The sequence below is a fragment of the Oxyura jamaicensis genome, chromosome 14 (assembly GCF_011077185.1).
Source record: "Oxyura jamaicensis isolate SHBP4307 breed ruddy duck chromosome 14, BPBGC_Ojam_1.0, whole genome shotgun sequence".
Classification (NCBI taxonomy): domain Eukaryota; kingdom Metazoa; phylum Chordata; class Aves; order Anseriformes; family Anatidae; genus Oxyura; species Oxyura jamaicensis.
The window spans coordinates 5,179,384-5,199,794 of record NC_048906.1 but is presented as its reverse complement, the minus strand read 5'-3'; the positions used below and the strand labels follow the sequence as shown (position 1 = coordinate 5,199,794).

The 20,411-nt window shown below is 45.1% G+C and overlaps 1 protein-coding gene across 3 annotated transcripts in view; it reads right to left on the bottom strand.

Annotated features, from left to right (window-relative positions):
• MAD1L1 (mitotic arrest deficient 1 like 1) overlaps window positions 1-20,411 on the bottom strand; it is a 349,790-nt gene that overhangs the window by 187,552 nt on the left and 141,827 nt on the right. For 2 of the 3 annotated variants that reach the window (XM_035339410.1, XM_035339411.1), the window contains exon 12: window positions 17,584-17,724. In XM_035339410.1, the coding sequence (XP_035195301.1) occupies window positions 17,584-17,724 (141 nt within the window). Of the gene's footprint in view, window positions 1-17,583; window positions 17,725-17,807; window positions 17,942-20,411 lie in introns of those variants that run through there. The other variant, XM_035339412.1, reaches the window with a different exon arrangement.

Sequence of the window (20,411 nt, the reverse complement as noted above, 5' to 3'; positions counted from 1 at the left end):
CGGGCGAACACCGTTGTTTAAGGAACACAGTACCGAAGCACGCTGGGGAAATGGCAAAATGATGTTATATGCAGGAAAGGATGAGTCCCCGGAGATCAGAGCATCCTACGCCAGACTGAAACACAGGGAAGCAGGTAGGGAGGAAAATAAGGAGCTCAGGTGTTGCTAGATTTTTCATGTGTCAAGAAGTGTCAGGTTTGCAAACATCTCTAAACAGCAGCATGCATTTGTTGATTTTACTCTGTGAACTGCAACAGAGGTTGAGGCAAGACTCAGGTGCAACAGCTGAGCAACTCCTTTCCTCCTGGCTTTCCTTGGCGTTTTCACTCAGTACCTTCCTAAGGCAGAACACAGAGACCAAAAGATTAACAAAGCTCTGCTGCAATATAATACATATTTGCGATAGGTCTGCTTTCCTCTGTCCTAATCAAATGGTGCCGCAGCCCCTAGGGAGAGCACACATTGCCAAACAGAAATGCGAGCATGCAGCTGCTTCCTCAACAGCAAAGGGCAGCCTGACTGATGAAACTCTGCCAAGCCAATTGCTTCCAGCACTCTGCAGTCAGCCAGTAGAGCATCTCCTGGACACACACCGGTGACTCCCAGATGCTGATGGACTCTCCAAAGGAATCATTCCGCATCACTGGAACACCCATCAGAGAAGCCTCTGCTACTAATATTCTCCTTGTAGGCTCACAAATATTCCTACCTCAGAGAAGCAGCTGAGTACACACAATCTTCGCAGGGAGTCCCTTCTCTTTTGCTGCTCCCCTAGCAACGTTTCTAACCCAAGAGTAGGAAGATAACCTGGCACAGAATCTCTCTTTCAGGGATGATCACAAATCTCTTGCCAGAAGTAAACCAGATTATTCAGCTATTAGTGTAAAAAAAGCATTAGGTGATGTCCTGGTTTCAGTTAGGACAGAGTTATTTTTCCTCCTAGTAGCTGGTAGGGTGCTATGTTTTGGATTACAATGAGAAGAGTGCTGATAACATGCTGATGTTTTACTTGTTGCAGAGCAGTGCTTACACCAAGTCAAGGACTGCGGCCGGCTTCTTGGGGATGGGCTGGGCATCGGTCAGCGGGTGGTGAGCAATTGCATTGTGCATCACTTGTTTGTACATATTATTATTATTATTCCCTATCTTAATAAACTGTCTTTATCTCAACCCACAGGCTTCACTTTCCCGTTTCTCTCCCCCATCCCAGAGAGGGAGGGGGAAGAGTGAGCGAACGGCGGTGTGGTGTTTAGCTGCCGGCCAGGTTACACCACAACAGGTGAGCATCAGGGCATTCCACAGGGATGAAGAGGAATGCAAATCCTTTGGAGAACACTGAACAGAATTAATTTTACTGTGCGGTAATCAACTCTCTAAAGCCGAAATGGAAAGATCCCAGCACCAGATTCTGAAATGAACGTAGGGTCTCTGGGAATCAGTCTCACCATCACTGTTTCAGTGATCTTAAAACAGGTACTGTAAGTCATTCTGGGATCCAGCGAGCACAATGTTTTCTTCAGGTTGCATCAGCCCTTCCTGCACTGGGAAGCTGTGCTAGAGACTACAAAGCAGAAAACACGGGAGCTAACGGGGACAGAATCCTTTGCTATTAGATGTAAAGACAAAGGTGGCTGGGGAAGAGAGTAACAGTTGTTTGTGCATTTGTTTGTAATTTTCTGGCAAAGTTTCAATGACAACTTTTTTTTGTCCTCCTTTAGATTACCAGCAGAATGATTTCAGGCTTCAAAACCCCTACCCTAATGAAAGCAAACATTAGCACACGCCAAATCAAAAGAGAATCTCAAAAACTAGAAGTGGTAGCAATATGACTGCCAACATCTCTACCAAATTGTGAAATCTTCTGCCAGTCATCCTACACGGAACATTTTTTCCAGTGCCACCTCCCTGGATCTAGGCTCTCCCTCTGTCAGTTGCCTCCAGCTAGGTTTGACAGCTAGGGGAAAAGAAATGACATTTAGTTGATGAAGTCTGTAAATTAGCTAACAAAAATGTTCACTCTTATCCATTCATCAGAAAAAATGGTGGAATTACATATCTCCACCTAAAAAAGCCCTTCTAATTTCAGCCCGATGAGTCAGCACTGCTGTATCTCATCACTAAGAATGATTCATTGTCAGTGCACTTCTCAAAGTCAAGAATAAGGGTATTCACCCCAATTCACTGCCATCTCCTAACTACTCTGAAGCCAGGCACTGTGTTTGCATACAGTGTTGTTACCATGATTTATGTGATTGTGTCACTTTTAATTTCAATGGATAAAGAGATATTGTCAGTCCATCGACGTAACGCAGCATTCTCTTTTCAGGGGGCTGACAGCTGAATACCTGGACAATCCTCTTGCTTGCCAAGAAGGAGGGGTCTCTACAGCACCATAGCCGAGAGGTGGCAATGCTTCTGGAGACATGGGGGTGGCCAGTATCATTTAAGAGAAACATCAATATCTGCTTATGAGTTATAAAAGGGTTTTGTGCATGGATTAGACCCCAGCCTGAAGGTCTGTAGCTGGATGAAACAGAGCATCCAAAACTCAAAAGCAGCACACTTGTTTTATAGTCTCCTAATATCACAGCCACTTTAGCTGTGCTAAATCTTTTGACTATTAAAACAAGGCTACTGAACAACTCGTACTGACCACAGCACCCCTAAGGACTGACTGGCAGCACCTTCCTCCAAGCTGCCCAAGGCTGTTTGGCAGCTGGCAATGCAGAGTGTCAGTTCCAAAAAGATGCCTGTTATGATGTGTATGTGCTATGGGTCTGATCCCAACCACTTCTCACTGCTAATCCACGCAACACACTCCCAGCAGCACCCCTCAGACACGCAGCACACTTCCTAATGCAACCACTGTGAGATTCCCAGCCAGCAACCACCACCAAAGAAGCGAAGATCCATGTTAAAAACTTTTTTTTTTTTCTTCTGGGTTAATTTTCATTTAGTTTGATGTCATCCTGGTTCTCTGTACTACTGCACAGGTTGTGCTAGCTCAAATGAAGGTCAGGGAAAGGTTTAAGGCAGCATTGCCCTTGAAAGAAAGGCTTGTGAAATTACAGCCAGCATATTTTTGGCATCCAGCAGAATCGTGGGTAAAGTGCCTAAATCTCAGAGGGTCTCACACAAATTTGAAACACTCTTGAAAGTTGCTAGGAAACAACATTCACCCTCCAGACAGGGTTGTGCAATGTTTGCTCTGACGAAGCAACGCTTGTATTACCTTTGCTGTGTTTGTTTAGGACCTGTCTTCTCTGGTGCGAGCATATTTCCAGTCTCTAGTCTGGGCATGTGGCTGGCTTTTGCTTAATAAGGTAGACATTACACTTTAAAGGTAGCACTGGTAATTAGCAGAAGCACACTGCTCGATTCCTGTTCCAGACAGGGTTTTCCAAATGTCACGGTGTGCTTAGCACAGCTGATCTGCTCTGACGGCTGCTCAAAATGCGACTGACCTAGGAGGGCACAGAGTAGGAATCAAGTTGTATCACAGGCGGTGAGATTAAAAAATGAATAGCATAATTCTCTGCTTTTGTCCCGCATGTTGATTTTCATGGGTTGTCTGCACAGCACTGGGAGCAAGGTAAGGTTACTAGAGATTCTCCTTTGCAAGGCAGAAGGTATACTCACACTTCGAGGCCAAGCAGGAATTTCTCTTGGACTTTTAGACCTGTTCTCTGGGCCAGCCCCCAGAAGAAAGTGCCTTCTTCTGGTAGTCCTGCCAGGCTACCATGGCACAAAAATACAGAGCATTGAGGGGAGCAAAAAAAATTAAAAATTTAAATCCAAAAAGTTTTAAAAGCTTGCACAGGTAGTGGCTGCTAAAACCATTTTACAGCGGCTCTGACAAATCCAGCACCCTTTAGAGACTCAATTTGAAACAGTATTTGTTTTCTAAATTTATTCTAGAAAAGCAAAAACAACCTTACTGATTACCAGTAATACACAGCATTACAAAAAAAACTTTCAATTCCCAACAAATACCTACCCACAACAACGAGCCCCTACCCTTGCAGAAGAACATTAGTGCTTCCATCTCCAGGTACTGCATGAATCCGTGGTTTCCAGCCTCCTTGCAGACAAGCTTCACTTCAAAAAACCTGCCAACACTCCACACCTCAGCATGTCTCATGGACTCAGCAAAAGTCCAGCCGAGCTTATCAATGTAGGTGTCATGCAGCATCTCACCTGTGATGTGCTTGTGCCTCACCCACAACTCCTGCCTCACTGTTTGGGATATGCCAGCACAAACTTACTACACTTCTCCAGAAGGCACCGAAGATGATTAGCACCAACGCTGTTCAACGGAAGGACAAACCAAAGCACAAGGATCCTGCGTCCTCTGCAAGGCTACAGAAGCAATCACAATTTACAATTATAATATTGTACTGCATCATTGTTGTTCTATAAGCAGGATAGGATTGAGTGGCAGAATTTGCCTAAGGTCGTATGACTCATAGGGGCAAAAAAAAGAGGGATAACAGTATTTCTACCAAGAGACTGTCCTTCCATTGAAAAAGTAAAAAAAATCCCTCTAAGATGAAAACTAGAAGGAAAATTTGTGTGAAATACATTTTTACCACCCTCAGATAAAATCAGGCATGCTTGCACAGCATTGGTCATGCTCCCCTAAACCTCCTTGAATAGGAGCAAAACCTTTCCACTTTTGTTTGAGAATATATTCAAAGTAAACAAATCCCAACGGGATTTAAGCACAGTATAAAAGCTTCAGCAAAAATCATTGGGAAAAGAAAAAAAAAAAAAGCAAACCAACTAAAAGGATCCTCCCTTGGCACACTCTTGAAAAAAGGATTCACTACATTTCTAATTGACTGCCACCATGGCTTCAATGAATGATCTATAAATAGGCAGCAAATTCAAAGCAAGCATTTGAAGGAAACAGCAAGTTTTTGGGTTGTTTTTCTTGTTATTGCTTAATCATTTGTTGGAAAGGGGGTGGCTAACAAGGCAGGACAAATGTGGTTAAAAGATAAAGAAACAGAAAAGGAAGAGGCGTGGGAGGGAGGGATATAAGCACATGATGAAGTTCAGATGCATGAAGTGCACAAATCCATTTCTGACTAGCTTTCCAGAGGGCTGAAGGATGGGAGGAGACGCACACAGCTATGTCAGAGCATCACTTAGGAGCTGGGCTACGCTCACGGTAAGCAGGGACGGAAAGAAAAAGAGGTACCAGACAGCATCCACCGCACGCACAACGCGATAGCCAGCTGCGGTGCTGGCTTGGGTGCAGAAGTTAATTCGGCTGCGGTTACAGAAGCAGCGCTCAGGGTGGGTGCTGTGATGGACCCGCTTTCTGTAGGCAGGTTGAGGCTGGTAGCTAAGTCAGGAGGACACAGGAAAAATACGCTTGTGAGTCAGGAATGAGAATGCCCTGACGATCCCCTCAACTCTAAGAAGGCTTTTGTGTTATCATTAAATTCTTATCGGAAAACTCAAGCTTCTGCGGGCCATCTCAGACTAATTTCCAGTCTTTTCTTCATACTGGGTCCCATACACCATTAAGTGCACTCATTAAAGCAAAGCACTGGAAGTGTTCGTGCAGCTGGCGTGTGGTAAGGGTCATCCAAAACAGGAGTGGAATCAAAGCTGTTAAAGTTAAGTAACCATCCGCATTGTAAGAGAAGTGAAAATACTTGAACAACAAAGCTGGAGGAATGTGAGTTATTCCCAGAGAGAATGTGGCTTCTGGAAAGCATTTGCGGGAATATTTCTAATAAACTCCATTTTATTAGGCTGAGTAACTGTTTCTCTAAATAACTGCCATATTTTTCCATGACTCTTGTTGCTTCCTGTCCACTCACTCTCCTTCTCTCTCCCACATCTAGTCTGAAAAGGGTGAACAAACCACCCTTGCACAGGACAGGTGTGATATATATCCTGGGCTTGCCAACCATTGGTTTAATTTACACTGTAAAAACTCGCATGACAGTCACTGTGAAGGGCAAGCGCAGGATTGACCAACCTGGGGCTGAAGTCCCTTGTTTATCCAATAAAACAGACACAGCTAAAGGAACAAAAGTACGCATTTCCTTGTGTTGCCCCATCAGTGTTTCTCAATTGTCATCTGAAAGGATTAACTCCAGAGGGAGCACTGCAATTTTATCCTAACCACGGCCCGTTCAGCCCTTGGCCCTTCTGCTGAGACTGCCAACAAAGACACCAGACAGGATGGTATTTTTGAGATGCGAGTGTTTATCCTCTCTGAGCGAACCAAACAGCAACTCATTTCAGGAAAGCAATCCAGCAACTCACAATCACTTCTCGCTCCAGCAAATGCAGACTGACAAGGCAAAAGGTGAAGCAGCCCGATGGCACCATTAGAAACCTTTGAGTTTCCTCGCACCTGAGTGTCTGTCTAGCAAAGCCGTGCTGTAAAGTATAAAAGATCTCTATTTGGCAGGGCAAGGAAGGGATTCAGAACAAATGCCAAGATAATCTCAGCTGTTAGCTCCCACCACAAAGGTACAAGACGTACTGAACTGGGTGCTCTGCGGCTGAGCGCCATGCTTCAGAGCCGCGTGCACGTTCACAGAGGGGCATTGTGCAGGATGCGGTTAGTGCATGCAGCTAACGCTGCAGGTGGAATTAAATCAAGCAGCAGCACCAGGTACAGCAACACAGAACATGGCAGATAGCTCCCTTCTGTAGATATTTGTGGATAAGAACAGGGAACAGTTGGGGGTTTTATCCTTCTGTTCACACTTAAATTTTCTCTCTTCTTAACCAAGCAGATAAAGAGCTAGGAGGTTTCACCTTTGCCTGCGTGTCAGGAGGGCTGACCTCGGGGCATCAGCAGCCTGTTTGTCCATCATCGGCTGATAGATGCCAAAACTGCTCTCAGTTCTCTCTCTGTCAAAGAGGCCATATAGAGAGGTTAAATAAAATGTACACTTGTAGGAATGGCTGCATTTGTGCCGCGCAGCAGCTCCAAGATGTTCTCAAAGACTCAAGAGTGGCCTCTTGGCTCTCAGTTCCCCTCTGCTGTTCAGAAACAAGAGCAAGCAAGCAGAATGCAGAAGAAGTTATTCTCAGCAACAATTACAATAACATAATCTGTAAAGTGCTGATGGGCTGTAGAAGGCAGCTACAGGGAATTTGAGTTTTGTCTGGCCTAAATAAAAAGGTGCTCGTTATCTGGAGAGAAAATGGCACTTATGAACGATAAGGTCATGCTGCACCGCAAAGATAAACATTGTTTCTCTATATAGCTGTGATTGTCTCATCTGCTGTCTTCAGAAACGTACATAAACAACAAAGCAATAAGACTGTAGAATTAGCTTGGGATGCTACGTTGTTTTAAGAGCATAAAGCAGGTCATCTGGACCTCTTTAGATATGCCTTCCTGAACTAGCACCAGGAACGCCTACGTATATACACCTACACCGTGCCCTTTTGGTAACAATAATAGATAAATAAAGCCCACCACTTTCCAACAAGCTTGGTATCAGGTATGCTGGAAGAATTTAAGACCAATCACGTCTTATATTGCTACAAATATCCACAGGGATGACACTGAGCATTGGTGGCTCAGAGATCCCTGGGCAGCCGATGCCAACCACATGGAGCAACTTACTTTAAATCAATACCACACATAACGGTGACAGCTTCCCTCCATTCAGGAGTTCTGCATGCTGATCTCTGAGCACACGGAGGAGCCAAAGCCATCCCCACTTAACAAAAACTGCAGTGTCAGAGCCCTGGGGTCTCCAGCCACGTGCGGCAAGGCTCATCGGTTTGTGGTCTCTGCCACTAGGCCAGGTCCCAGCTCTGCCCTGCCCTGGACTTGAAGAAAATTCAGAGCTCGTGGGCTCTCAAGAGATGTTCCCATGAGGTGATACTGATACAGACATTTATCATTTCTTCCCATATATAAATAATGTCTGGAGACAGTCTCTGTACAAACCAGCCTCAAAAAATCTCTCTCCTTATACAAGATATTCTACTTAAAATAACCTGCATGAAACAATTACTCTGTTCCCATGCACAGCTACCGAATATATCACGGGGCTTTTATACAGAGTAACATCATCTTTCAAGATTCTTGTGGACTTCCTATAAAAAATAAAAATATTCAGGTTTAGCAACTCTTCCCAGAAAATAGGTTTCCAAAGGAAAAAAATGAGCTGTTTTAGCAATTTTCCAAGAGGAAGTGAAGTTGATGTCGCAAGAATTCATGTTTGTAAGTCCGACGTTTGGAAAGCAGGCAAGAAAACATTGAACAGATAAAAATCAATGCTTTAAAACAGAAATCAGTTTGACTTTTAATGGGGTCTTGAATAGAACTGAAACATGAACGTACATCTGTCAAAGCTAAGCTCACTATAGCCATTATGGCCATTTAAACAAATTGAAAATATAAATCACCTCAGTCTGTCAAAATAACGTGCCGTGTATTTCCTATCTGTGTTACTGTCACCGCAGCAGGATTCATGACACATGTATTGCACTGTAGCACTGCCTGTTCTATAACACAGCATCAGTCTCAAAAGGAAAACATTACAACTTGCATTACAAGAAGACTGTGACTTTCTCCAAAACTTAGGGCTTTCAGTTTGTTTTGCTGAAAAGCTTTTAGCAGAATCAAAGCACGTTTGACATTAGCACTGATTAAAGCAAATAGATAAATTGCAAAGCCTCTGAGAAAACAGAATTGTTCCTTACAATTTACTTGGACCACCCCTGAACAGAGGAGATCTATATCAACAGCTTAGTTTTTATTCACAGCTTGGTGAAAACCCCTATCAGCTGGCTTTTTCACTTACTCTCTTCCCAGTCTTTTCCAAGCATCAGTAAGCTAAGCACATTTAAGTAAAAATGGAAGGGAGAAAAACAGAGAGAGAACTCCAGCAACCTTGCTTCAAACACTGCCCAAGTTAGGACTTGCAATAGTACTGCGCTCTAATTCAGGAACTTAATAAGAAATTAATAAGACTGGGGAGATGGAAAAGGGGCAGTGCATGGACAAACCAGCCCATAGCAAACACCAAGGAGAAGATATGGGAGCAACCACAACTCCAGAGAAGAAAGCACTGAAGGTGAATACCTGGGTATGTGCTGCAATAAAATAACTGCAATCATTTCTGGCATTTAGGCACCACGCAACGTGTGCTCACGTGCTGTGCTGACCCAGGCTTTTAGACTGATTAGTTCCCTGAAGAAACGCCCCTTCCACTATTGGTGATTAAGACCAAAACTGGAAATAACAGTGGGCTTCAAGAAGAAAACCAAGACAGCAGCTACGGCTGTTCTGAGCTCCAAAATACGCAAAGCATGAAGTGCATTAAGAGGGATGTTACAGTTCGTGCAAACTGCAAAGAGCAGCAGCGTTCGGATCCACAAGTGCATGGGAACAGCTTGTGCTGTTGTCATTTTCTCAAAGCGTTCACGTTATGACTAGGAGGTAACAGGACTGGAACAAGGCTCTGTAGCTGGAAAACGAGCTGGGCAGAAGTCACGTATCAAGGCTGCCGGCTCTCCACGTACACTGCCCAGCGCGGCACCGAGCCCCGACTCCGTGCCCAGGGGCAGGGAGGCAGAGATCCCAGTGCTGAGCCCTCTGGCACCAGGCTGGCCCCATCCCTTTGCCCCGGTCCAGGAATGCAAGGAGGGCTGACATCTCCAGGGCAGAAAGAATTACAGACATTGGCCCTGCAGGGAAATCTTTGGGAAAGCCCAGCTCTAGATAAAAGTTGATGGTGTGTTTTTAAATAGAAAATTATCATTAAAACCTTAATCCCTGTTTCCCACAGGAGACCATCATTGTGAATTAAAAGATGACATGAAAACACTCATAAATACATACTTTAAATACTAAATTATGGAGAGATCATGTAATTATTCTGAAATGAAGCACTATAAATCACAGAATTCAAATCCAATCAGTTTAAAAATCAACCGATCTCAACAAGTTCAGCACATCTCTTTAAGATGCTCCGACAAGCGCTTTTTAATGTCATTAATACAAGGCAGAACTAAGGAACAGCTAAAATTTCTGTGGTGTTTTATGAATGTGCAATCTCCACTTCTTATTTTTGCACAAGATACTTCCTTGTTTCTCTCAGAATTGCTTCGTTTCCACAAGCTGCTGAAGCTTTCATCAATGCAAGAATGTTCCTGAGTAGCAGTGTTAATAATCAGAGGACATTAAACATCAGCCTTAGCTCTGAGCTGCCCAGCACTGAGGACGGATTTACCAGCACAATTCAAACGAGATGAGATGCGCTGGTCAGAGTACCTCTGGGAAACCCAACAGAAACAAACCTGGTTCTTGGTCTGGAGACCAATAGGCCAGCACTGGCTAATTATCCTGTCCCTAATGAGCCAGGCAGCAAAATACTCTTCGGGCTGAGCCCACATATGCACCGCCTGCTTGAGGCGTTGGGCTGGGTGTGCTCGGAAGCAGCTCAGAAATAGGATGGGGCATTGCCTCCATGGGGTCCCATCACCGCGTTGCAGACAGGCCATGCCGAGTCACCACGTACCCCAGAAGCTGTTGAGGAGGCTTTGATCGTTCCCTGCCCAGGATCACTCAGGCACCCCCAGACACAAGCCCTGCTGCCAGTGATGGCTGTTGATGTGGGTGAGACCTGCACTGCTCGAAGTCACTGCGCTTTCCAGCTTGGAAGAGATCAAAGAGTTAGATCTCTGAATTAAACACAGAGAGCAATTAATCTCATTTTTGAACGTTTCTGCAAACAAAAAATCTGCAACTGTAGAAAGCAACCAGTGGGAAGTGGGGCAAGCACTGAAGGAAGGTGCCCAGCAGCCTCCCTGCTGACCCCCAGCCCCCTCATTTGCACTGCCTGGCAACAACAACCGGAGACCCACACACAAATTGTATTTCTACATTTCCAAAGCCTCCCCTTCAAGAAGCTAACAGCTACCTGTTCCTCACCTCGTTCTCCAGATGCTTAATTTGGCTCTTTCCTTCTCTCTCCTGCCTGCGGAGGCAGAGACTTGTTGTTACCACCACCCTGTTTGCATCCCGGCCTCCCCCCCAGCTCCCAGCCCTGCCGCTGGCAGCGGGAGGCGAGGTGCACCACAGCGCATCAAGCTGCTCTTTTGTGCGCCGCCTCTGCCCGCTGCCATCTGCTGGGGACGGGGCTACCATTCCCACTCCAAATGTGTTCCTGCTGCCTCCTCCACCTGAGGACATCTAATTGCAAAGCCCGTATCTCCAGGCACAGGCAAGCAGGCTCCCCGGCGTAAAGCGTTTTAAAGCTCTCAACGCCACACGAAATGCTCTCCCCTGTTCTATTGTGGTAAACATGACTCATAACTGCACATCAGTTATCTTCTCTTTCCAAAACATCATTAAAAAGAACCCAATTTTAAATCTTTTGTAAGAATTTAGACCCAGTTCATCTGCCCCTCTTGCCTCCTATAGCCCGGTGCAGTTGAAGGCAGTTCAAATTCCCCAGGTCAGGCCTTGTTTGTGCTTGGTTATTCACAACGTCGCCAGGAGAGCCTACAGGAAGATCTGTTAACACCAAGAGCACTTTGAGGGGAGTGCAGTTTGGGGTCAGGATCTTTGCTGCTGACATCTACCAGTCTCCTTGGTCTCCTGAAGTGAGATCCTCCAGAGGTAACACTGGAAACATCCCCAAGTGGTGACAAAGACACTGGGCTCACAGAACGAGGGCATACTCACGTCCCCGGAGCATCACGCCTAGACAGAGGGTTGGCTGTAGCACCATGGTGTCACCTAGGCTGGGTGTATTTCCAGCCGCTGCCACTTAAACCCAGTGCTGATTACATTGGCTTTAAACAAACCAAAATGCTTCAGAGTGGAGTTTGCAGGAGGCCGACCGTAACTCCCTACATCGCTGCCACCGGTGGGTAACATTAACTGGTAGCACACATTTCTGAGTTTAGAGTCAAGATAGATTCTGGTCAGTAAGAGAACTAGAGGCAGAGCATCACGGACCATGACTACCTTAGGAGCATGAGATGATGAAAATTACAATGTCACCCCATGCTTTTACTGCATTCGAAGCACAAGGTGGCAGTGGGGTTGGAAAAGGCTTTCCTGCCCCACGCGCTTCCATAGCCTATTTCAATCCGCAGCTCACTGTTGTTGTGCAACTGCCCATTTTTCTGAGGGTTTGTCTCTAGAGCAGCTTACCACAGGCTAAAGGTACAGATACTGTCTTAGTTAATGATTTAATTTACTCAACACAAGTTGGTGCCAGAACATTCTCATTTCTTAAGAAGGATGGAGGCTTGTTTCTGTTTAGCAGTGGTCCCTGGGAACTGGTGACTTAAAGCCATTCTTAAACTGTCAGAGCATCCACACTCAAACGAGCTGTAAAATCTATCCTTAGTGAAAACAACGCTGCTTTGTGCAGAATGTCTGTAGCACAGGCAATGCCATACACTGCTCCTCTTCATCTATGGCTGATTTTCAGGACACATCCAAAATGGAGAAGCTCCTCAAAAACAATAATAGTAATTGAGTTTTAAAATCTAGTTTGACAAAAGAAAAGAAAACAAAACAAAACAAAAAAACACGTCTCAATACATAGAGACGGGCTCTGTTGCAGCATGAACCAGTTTGAAGGGGCACTCCTCTTCCACAGAGCAGGGACTGCCACCTTTAACAAATCATTAAGCCCCTCATGAGTCGACTTCCTCATTTATATGATGGTTATTTGCAAGGCGCTCTCCCCAAACACAGCCGCTGGCAGCTGTACAGTGGAGGGGAGGAAAGTAATGGCTCCCTGACTTGACAAGGTCACTCAGGTCTGAAGGAAGATGAAACGTGTGAGAGAAGAGGGAACCCAAGATAATCCATTCTGCAGGACTGCCAGAGGACACAAAGCCTGACCTGGCTCTTCCCTAGAAAATAAAAGAAACAAAAGACTGCAGCAGCTCCCAGGAAGGCTCGCGGCTGCCAAGAGATGCCAAAGCGTTCAGGTGCAGCATGCTATTTCGACAAGGTGTTTGTTTTGTCAGAAGATGATGTCCAGCCCTCTGACTGCTTCAGCAATCAGTGGTAGCTGATGCATGGAGCACATCAGCATCATCTCCAGAGAGAGTCTGTTTTCTCCCACTTGAGTTGCAGATAAGAGGCTACAATGACAGCAGAAGCCTGGGCAAGTGAAACCCATGCCATTCTGGAGTGGCAGGAAAGCTCCAGTGACTCAGATTTGCTCCTCATGGACATCCAAAGTGAGAAAGGTAACCTTCGCACTACTTCTCGCAGTTGTCACCCAGAAAAACAGTGCACAAAGGTTGGATGGCAGCGGAGAGGTAGGGAAAGCAGGCAGGAGAAGTCTGAAAACAAAACAAACTCCTCTGCGCTTTGCACAGATGGAAGGAAATTTCTCTGCAAAGTTCCCATCAGCACAGAAAGCCCTTCTGCTATGTAAAGATGCAACGTACCTCTGAGGGGGAGAGGAAACTCAGCAGAGGGATAAAGCAAGACAAGCATGAAGAGTGGATCAAAGGGAGGGGGGGGGGGAAGTGGAAAGGCACTGAAGGAGGAGCCAGGTGAGAGACAAGGAGAAACTGTTAACTGCTCAAATAAACATTTTATTGCATCCACACGTAAATTTTTAGAGCTTTAAACACCAGGGTGACTGCTAAGTAACTCACTTTGCAAGGAGCAGGTTTGTGACTGACCTCTCATGCACAGCGCTGCCGATTTCCACCGCCAGCAGATGAGCTGCAGTTGCCAGGTGCAGGTAAGGTGACAGGTTTTGGTCAGGGAGTTTTGAGGTCTCCAGTAATGCCCATGGTGAAAAAACACAGACCATATGGCATTTCATGTGCTGAAACTGTCAGATTCATAATTAACTGATTACATATGGTGCTCGCAGTGTACATCTCTCAATGTAAAAAATGCTAGAGACCATTGGAGGTGTCAGCGTGAATCTTCCTTGCAAATCTCTCTTCATTAAAGTTTCATATGGAGCCAAGTGTGTTGTAATAAAATAGCTATTAATGGAGTTATATTTACGATGATTTCTCTTTTGTGCAGCTGGATTTAACTTTTCAAACACTAATCTCCACATCAGAGCTTTTCCACAATAGCTTCCACATGCACAGAGGCTTTTTGCTTTGTCATATTTACCTTGAAATTAGAGTTAATGGGAGCTATGATAGAAAAAATTAATCAAGATCAGCAAGAAAATTGTTAATATCACCAGCGTCAAACTGCAAATTCATGCCAGGATAAAAACACAGCTACAATTCTGTTTATTTTATGTATTTATAGCATGCTGGCCAGAGACAAACTCATTCCCTCTTCAGTTCCAAAACACACTTTTAAAAAGATGGTGAGTGACACTTCATTAACTGCTTGAAATAAGCTGACACAGACCGCTTGCTTTTTTTCAGCCACCATTTCAGACGGTATCTTTCCTGCATCTCCCCCCTGCTTTACATTCAACGCTCCGTAAAGAGCTTTCTTGAACCTCGGTGGACAGATGGGCACTGCGGAACAGGGGCTGTGCCGGGGGCAGGCAGTCCTGGGGAGGATAAAGCAATCATTTCCAGCCCCAGAACAGACTACGTGTTTGCATGTTCATGCATTAGAGATCCAGCTTTTCTCATCAGCCATCAATGAAGGGGGTTTAAAGTCCCCCATCAGCCCGTCTTTGTCCTCCTGTTCTCTGCTCCATCAGGCTCTGACAGGACGAGTTCTTAGGCAGCAACACGGTGCCTCTGAAGCGGTCTGGGATGGAGGCATCGTTCTGCATTTGGGTTTCTGGAGAGGTGCCTGTATTCCCGATGGGGTCTGGGATGCAGACCCAGCAGCGTGCCCAGCAGCCGTCCTGCCCCACGAGGCTCCTGCTGGCTTGGCACAGAGGGAGCCAGACACAGCTCTGTACCACACAACTCCATCCTCGCAGCGTGCGCAAACCTCTCCTGTTGCCCTTCAGGGCCTACACACTTCTCTCTCATTCCCTGTGTTCCTTAAAACGGCTTCACACCTTCATTTATACATCAAGCAGAAGACTTACCAGAGACTTCATCTCCCTAATGAGTTAAAAACTGTTGCCTCAGCACAAATCTTCCTAGCCCCACGTGTCTCCCTCCCCTCTGGTGCTGGGTTATCACCATCGCTGTCTTTACCTGAGAGCTTCCTGGCTTCACACCGAGATGCTGCTCGAATGAATGGAAAACCTCCATTTTCACAGGAAAGAAAAATCTCTGTTAAAAACATCACTTTTTCCCCTCTACTGCTTGTTCTGAGGTGGGGCTGCTGCTAATAGATTAGGGCAGCCAGAGGAAACGTGTCAGATAGCTTTATGAGTATCAAAGGGCTCTCTGCTAGGGAACACAGGAAGAGATTTTGGTAAAAGAAATTTTCAGTAGGGGAAAAAACAACACCCTGTGATAAAACAAGCCAGTGAGGAGAAAAGGGGTGTGATTTTTTAAGGCTTATGAAAAAAGCTGAAAGGCAGAAGCAACAAGCAAAATGCAATTGTGTCAGTCTGTGCTTTTCGGTTCTGCTCCATCGCTCTCTCTTCACGGCCTCCCCAGCCTTTCACAGGATCTCAGAGCAGTTGTGCACGTTGTTGCTTTGCTGCCACCACCTGCACACTCCTTGCAGATGGACTCTTCTCGTTCTTCCGTGCTACCCTGCAGGCCAGCTGCCTGCTGCCCTCCCAGCCCATCCACATCAGGTGTGCCGGGTATGCCCCATCCCTTCTGCCATGCTGACTTAAACATGTTGAAGTAAACGTCAGAGATGGTTCAGCCCACACCTCAGAAATCATCCGAGGCTCCAAGGTGCCTCATTCCTGCCGTCTCCTCCGTTTGTTTGTGAGATGAGTCACGCAGGTGTCAACATTTCTAAAATTTGTGCGGAGCTTCAGCAGAGCGGGGAGGTGCAGAGCATTATGTTAGAAGTTATTAATAGCTGCTATCAACCATTGTTTTGATCTACAGGCAGTGGATTACAGCAGCTGCTCCCGATGATGAGACACCAGGAGTCTTACCTGTACCTCAATTTCCCTTTCTAGTTTTCAGATTTTTACTAGAACAAAAAACTTTTCCCCAGAACTTCAGAATAGGTTGGGTTCAGCCATCAACATTGCAGACAGAAAGGCAAACACAATCAAGCGAAGCATAAAATTTGACTTTACAAGGGGAATATCAGGACTTTGAATCCTGCTTGTAGCAAAGTCTTTGAAAGGCTTAAAGGTTGACATTACACAAAACCAAACCTCCAGAGAAACCAGCTCTTTCCTGAAATTTTCTGTGTAGCCCTTAATCCATAACCACGAAGACAAACTTATCATTTGTTCCCTACAAATAATAAAGGCATGTAGGAAGCGGTTCCTACACTCCTCCGTGCTTTCATCTGAAGAAGAAAAAGTAACTTGCTATTGCCCAAAGACATCGTGAACATTTGGCCTATTCAGTGAAACCTCCCTCCATCAACCCGGAGCCACTGCTGGGAACAGCTAGGAAAACAGGAGGAATCAGCCACCTAACGCTTCATGTCAGTGTCATCTGGTGTTAAGCAATACAGTGATCAAACAACAACGTGGAGAAACATTCAGAGATGAAGCAATTCAGGCAAGTTCCCATTTCACTGAATGTTACCACCTAATTTCTCTACCAGCTTGCCCCAAACTTGACAGAACCCTTTTTCTTGGCAACAGCAGGAAGCGGATCTCATGCCACGCTGCTCTGCCTGCTAAGGCTTTAAAGGTCAGGTCAGGGGAAGCAGTACTGCCTGCCTCAACCCCCCACCCTACCAAGAGAAGAAAAGAGCATTTTAAAGATGACAGAAGCAACAAGGAGATTTATACACAGTGGGGCAGTCCAATCTACAGCTTCAATGGGAATCGCAGGAGCATCAATTACTACAAGTTTTACTCCATTTGAATTATGGCATCCATAAATCTACGGGCTGGAGAAACTAGATACGAGGAAAGGAAAACTCACATGCTTACAGTAATTGCAAAACCTATGCAATGAAACTGCCAAGATTTAAGACCACAGACATATTTCCAGATATTTCAACTCGTGACCATTCCAATATGACAAAATAGAGCAGGGAAGTAGGGAACAATTTGGCAAATAGATGTTATCATTTACTTCATTCCAGTCATGTTTCAGACTACAAATTTACATAAAGAGAAGTAGTAATAATATAAACGTTCCTTTGAGAAATACTTCTGTCTTTGGCAAAAATATTTTTCTTAGAGGAAACCCTAGTATAAAAAAATTAATACAGTTACTGGTATTTTATATAATTTTATATACATTACTGGGGTTTTCAGGCCTAAAGCCATGAAAAGAAGAGATAACAGCAGGCAGATACTTTACTTGTCAGCCCTCAGAGTAAAGCTCTAATAAACACCCCCTTGCTTACACTGCATTTAGAAGAGCCTTGCTACACAGGCGCTACAGTGCATCGCTGAGACCAGATCCCAGAGCATACAGCTTGTGGGTCTTACTGATCCCCGAACCCTGAAATCTGCATTTTGCAAATCTGTCTTCTGTGAGAGCAGACCACAGCACTAGGCCATTCCATCTCAAAGGTCGCAGCTATTTCACCACAGGGGTTAGAGAAGGATGCTTCCTTATTACCTCCAGCTCCGTGTTATGAGCATGCAGCTTCTGCACCATCTCCTCAGCCTCCCGCATGCGCCGGTTCAGCTGGGGCGAGTGCTCCGACGGGGTCAGCTCGCTGTCATACGACTCCAGGATTGCTCGCATGCCATCACGCTCCTGTCGGGAAGAACACAAATCACCTTCAGGGATAAAGCCCCTGAGCCCACTCAGAGAGGAGGGTTCCCAGAACAATACTTTGCCCATTATTTTTCCCCGTCGTTCCTTCACATGGCAAAGGAACCCTGATGGACATAAATTCATGGTCTTCATGTGGGCATTGAGCCACGGATGTGAACACAAGGATCTAACAAAACAAATCATGCTAACCCGAGAAGTGAGAAATTGGACTGCGTTGTGTACATGAAAGCAGCATGCATACGCTAACAAGCACATACCAACTGAAAACACAGCCTGCCTTCTTTTTGGAGACACTATTCTAATTCAACATGCTGAATGGGTTTCTTCAGCAAAATATTTAGTGTAGCACTTGACATTTTTCCTGCCAAAGCATTCCAGCAATGAACGAACAGAATTGTGGCAATAGAAATGAAATAGATTTGACAATGAACAAAGTGGCTGAGAGCAAACATCCTCTAAATGGTATGCGACTGATCACTTGTTGAACACTGCAATATTCAGCGTTTATAATAAATATTTTTTCAGAGGTTAATATCCTGCAGAGAATGTGTTTGCCTCACTTTTCCATTTGCTGGCAATTATAACCAAACATTTTCAGAGAAAGACAAAAAGAAGGATCCCTTTCCCTGCTCGGAGAGCTTTTGTACTCCCAAGTACAAAGGCTGGATTGAAAGCTAAATATAAAACTTTGTGCAGGTCCCTGGTTGCAGTATTCTCTGATGCGTTCCCAACTTCAGGGGGCACCTACTGCCTACCTCCAAGACAATGGGGGAGAAGAATGGGGACAAGAGGCTGAACAACATTTCCACAAGTCAGGCATGTGTTAAGGAGCTTACGGTTTACAGTGCAATATGCAGACAGGGATTAGCCAGCTGATGGAAGTGTTTTATCTTTTGACCGTGTTGAAGAACTTTGATGTTCGCGAGGCTACAGAACAGAGTCAAAGCAGCACACTCCCTCTGCATAAATCAAAAGAGCAAAAACTCCTAGGAAATCTTACAGTGCTGCCTCCCTTTCATTACTGAAATTTGCTATCTTGCCCTGTTACAGCAATGTACAAATGTCCAGGGCAAACCAGTTATCTTGTGTGAATTCTGCAATCACAAACATCCGAAATATTATTAGAAGATCGCTCAGCTTTACAGCTGTGCAGCTCCCAGGCCACCACTACTACTACGTCAAAACCGGAGCGCTTCACAAACCCAGCTTAGCCACGCTGAAATATTTCACTGGGATTCTGCTCTTGGGGAAATCAGGAATTACCGGGAAAAAAAAAAAACAGTTCCCTATCACTCCCAAATGTAAACGGCTGTATTTCAGAAAGAGAAGCCGATGCTAACTGCTCAGTCGAGCAAGGCTGTACATGAAGGTTGTCTCCCCCTTTCAAAATGTAAAGGTCAAACACTGATCGTGGATAACAAGTGTATGCATGAGGAAGGGAAGGAACATTCAAATTCAAGGTGTGAAAATAAGAAGGGGGGACCACCAGAGGTGTGGTGTGTGCTCAGAGCCTGCAATGTGTTGAAAGGTCAGCCTCGATCGCTGGGCTGCGCAGCAGGTACAAAGACTCTAGACCAAAGCCCAGCCTGAGGCTGACAGAACGGTGTTAATAAAATAATAAAGAAAAACAGGTCCTAACATAAATGGTATTGAAAGCTATTATTGGCTTCTTGCTCGGGCCTGACCGAGGAGAAACACTTTTTTAAGGAAAGAACAGTTTTTACATAAAGTTTAGAAAGAATTATTGATTTGACAGACACATGAAAGGAAATACTTCCGTGTTCCTGCAGAAGGAGGAAAGGCAACCTGAGCCACACTGCACCTGCCTTATAATGAACTTGTTTAGCAGAAAAGGAGTAGTACAGGAAGGCTTCATCCTTCTCCTCCCCCAGCAACATCCACACACACTGCCCAGACTGCCAAGTGCACTCTCCAGAAGGCAGCCTGCCTATGCTCAGGAGATGACTTTTGTTCCCCATTTATTCCAGAATCATTGCCTAGAACACAGAAGAGAACATAAGGATGGCATTTAGTGAAGTTATTGGTTTGATCCTTGCAAATTGCTGCAATTAGATCCGTAATTACACCATCCTCTCGCTCATTCTCTCTGTACTCCAAGCTGCTCCGCTATCCTAATTTTCTGCTAAGCATCTTTCATCAATGGGATAATTTAACACAACAACGTTCTGTCCGTTGCAGGAGGACAGTCCCAAACTCCTTAGCATTTCCTCAGCAGCAAACAGGACCCCTGGCAATTCCCATCACACTCAGCTTCCAATTAACTGCTGAATATTAGGTCACCTAAGTCGTCCCTAGTAAGATCCTAGCAGTTCCCCAAGCTGTTCAGCTCCAAGGACAACAAACTTCCCCTTCTCATCCCAAGGTGAAAGCAGGTGGCACTGGATGAGGATGGGAGCATTCCTACAGGGTGGTCTTCCTCCTAAAATCAACTCCAGACCTTGACAAAAAAGCCTTCTACCAAAAGGATGATATTAAAGTTGTCAGGAAAAAGCATGCCCAGTAAACACAGCACAAGCTGTATTGGAAAAAAAGGGGCTGAAAAGCTGAAATAAAAGGTGGCACAATTAAACACTTGATCCTGGAGCCTAGTTCTCCTCTTTAATTATTTCTAAATATTAATACTGTAATGAAATCAGTTCTCAGCT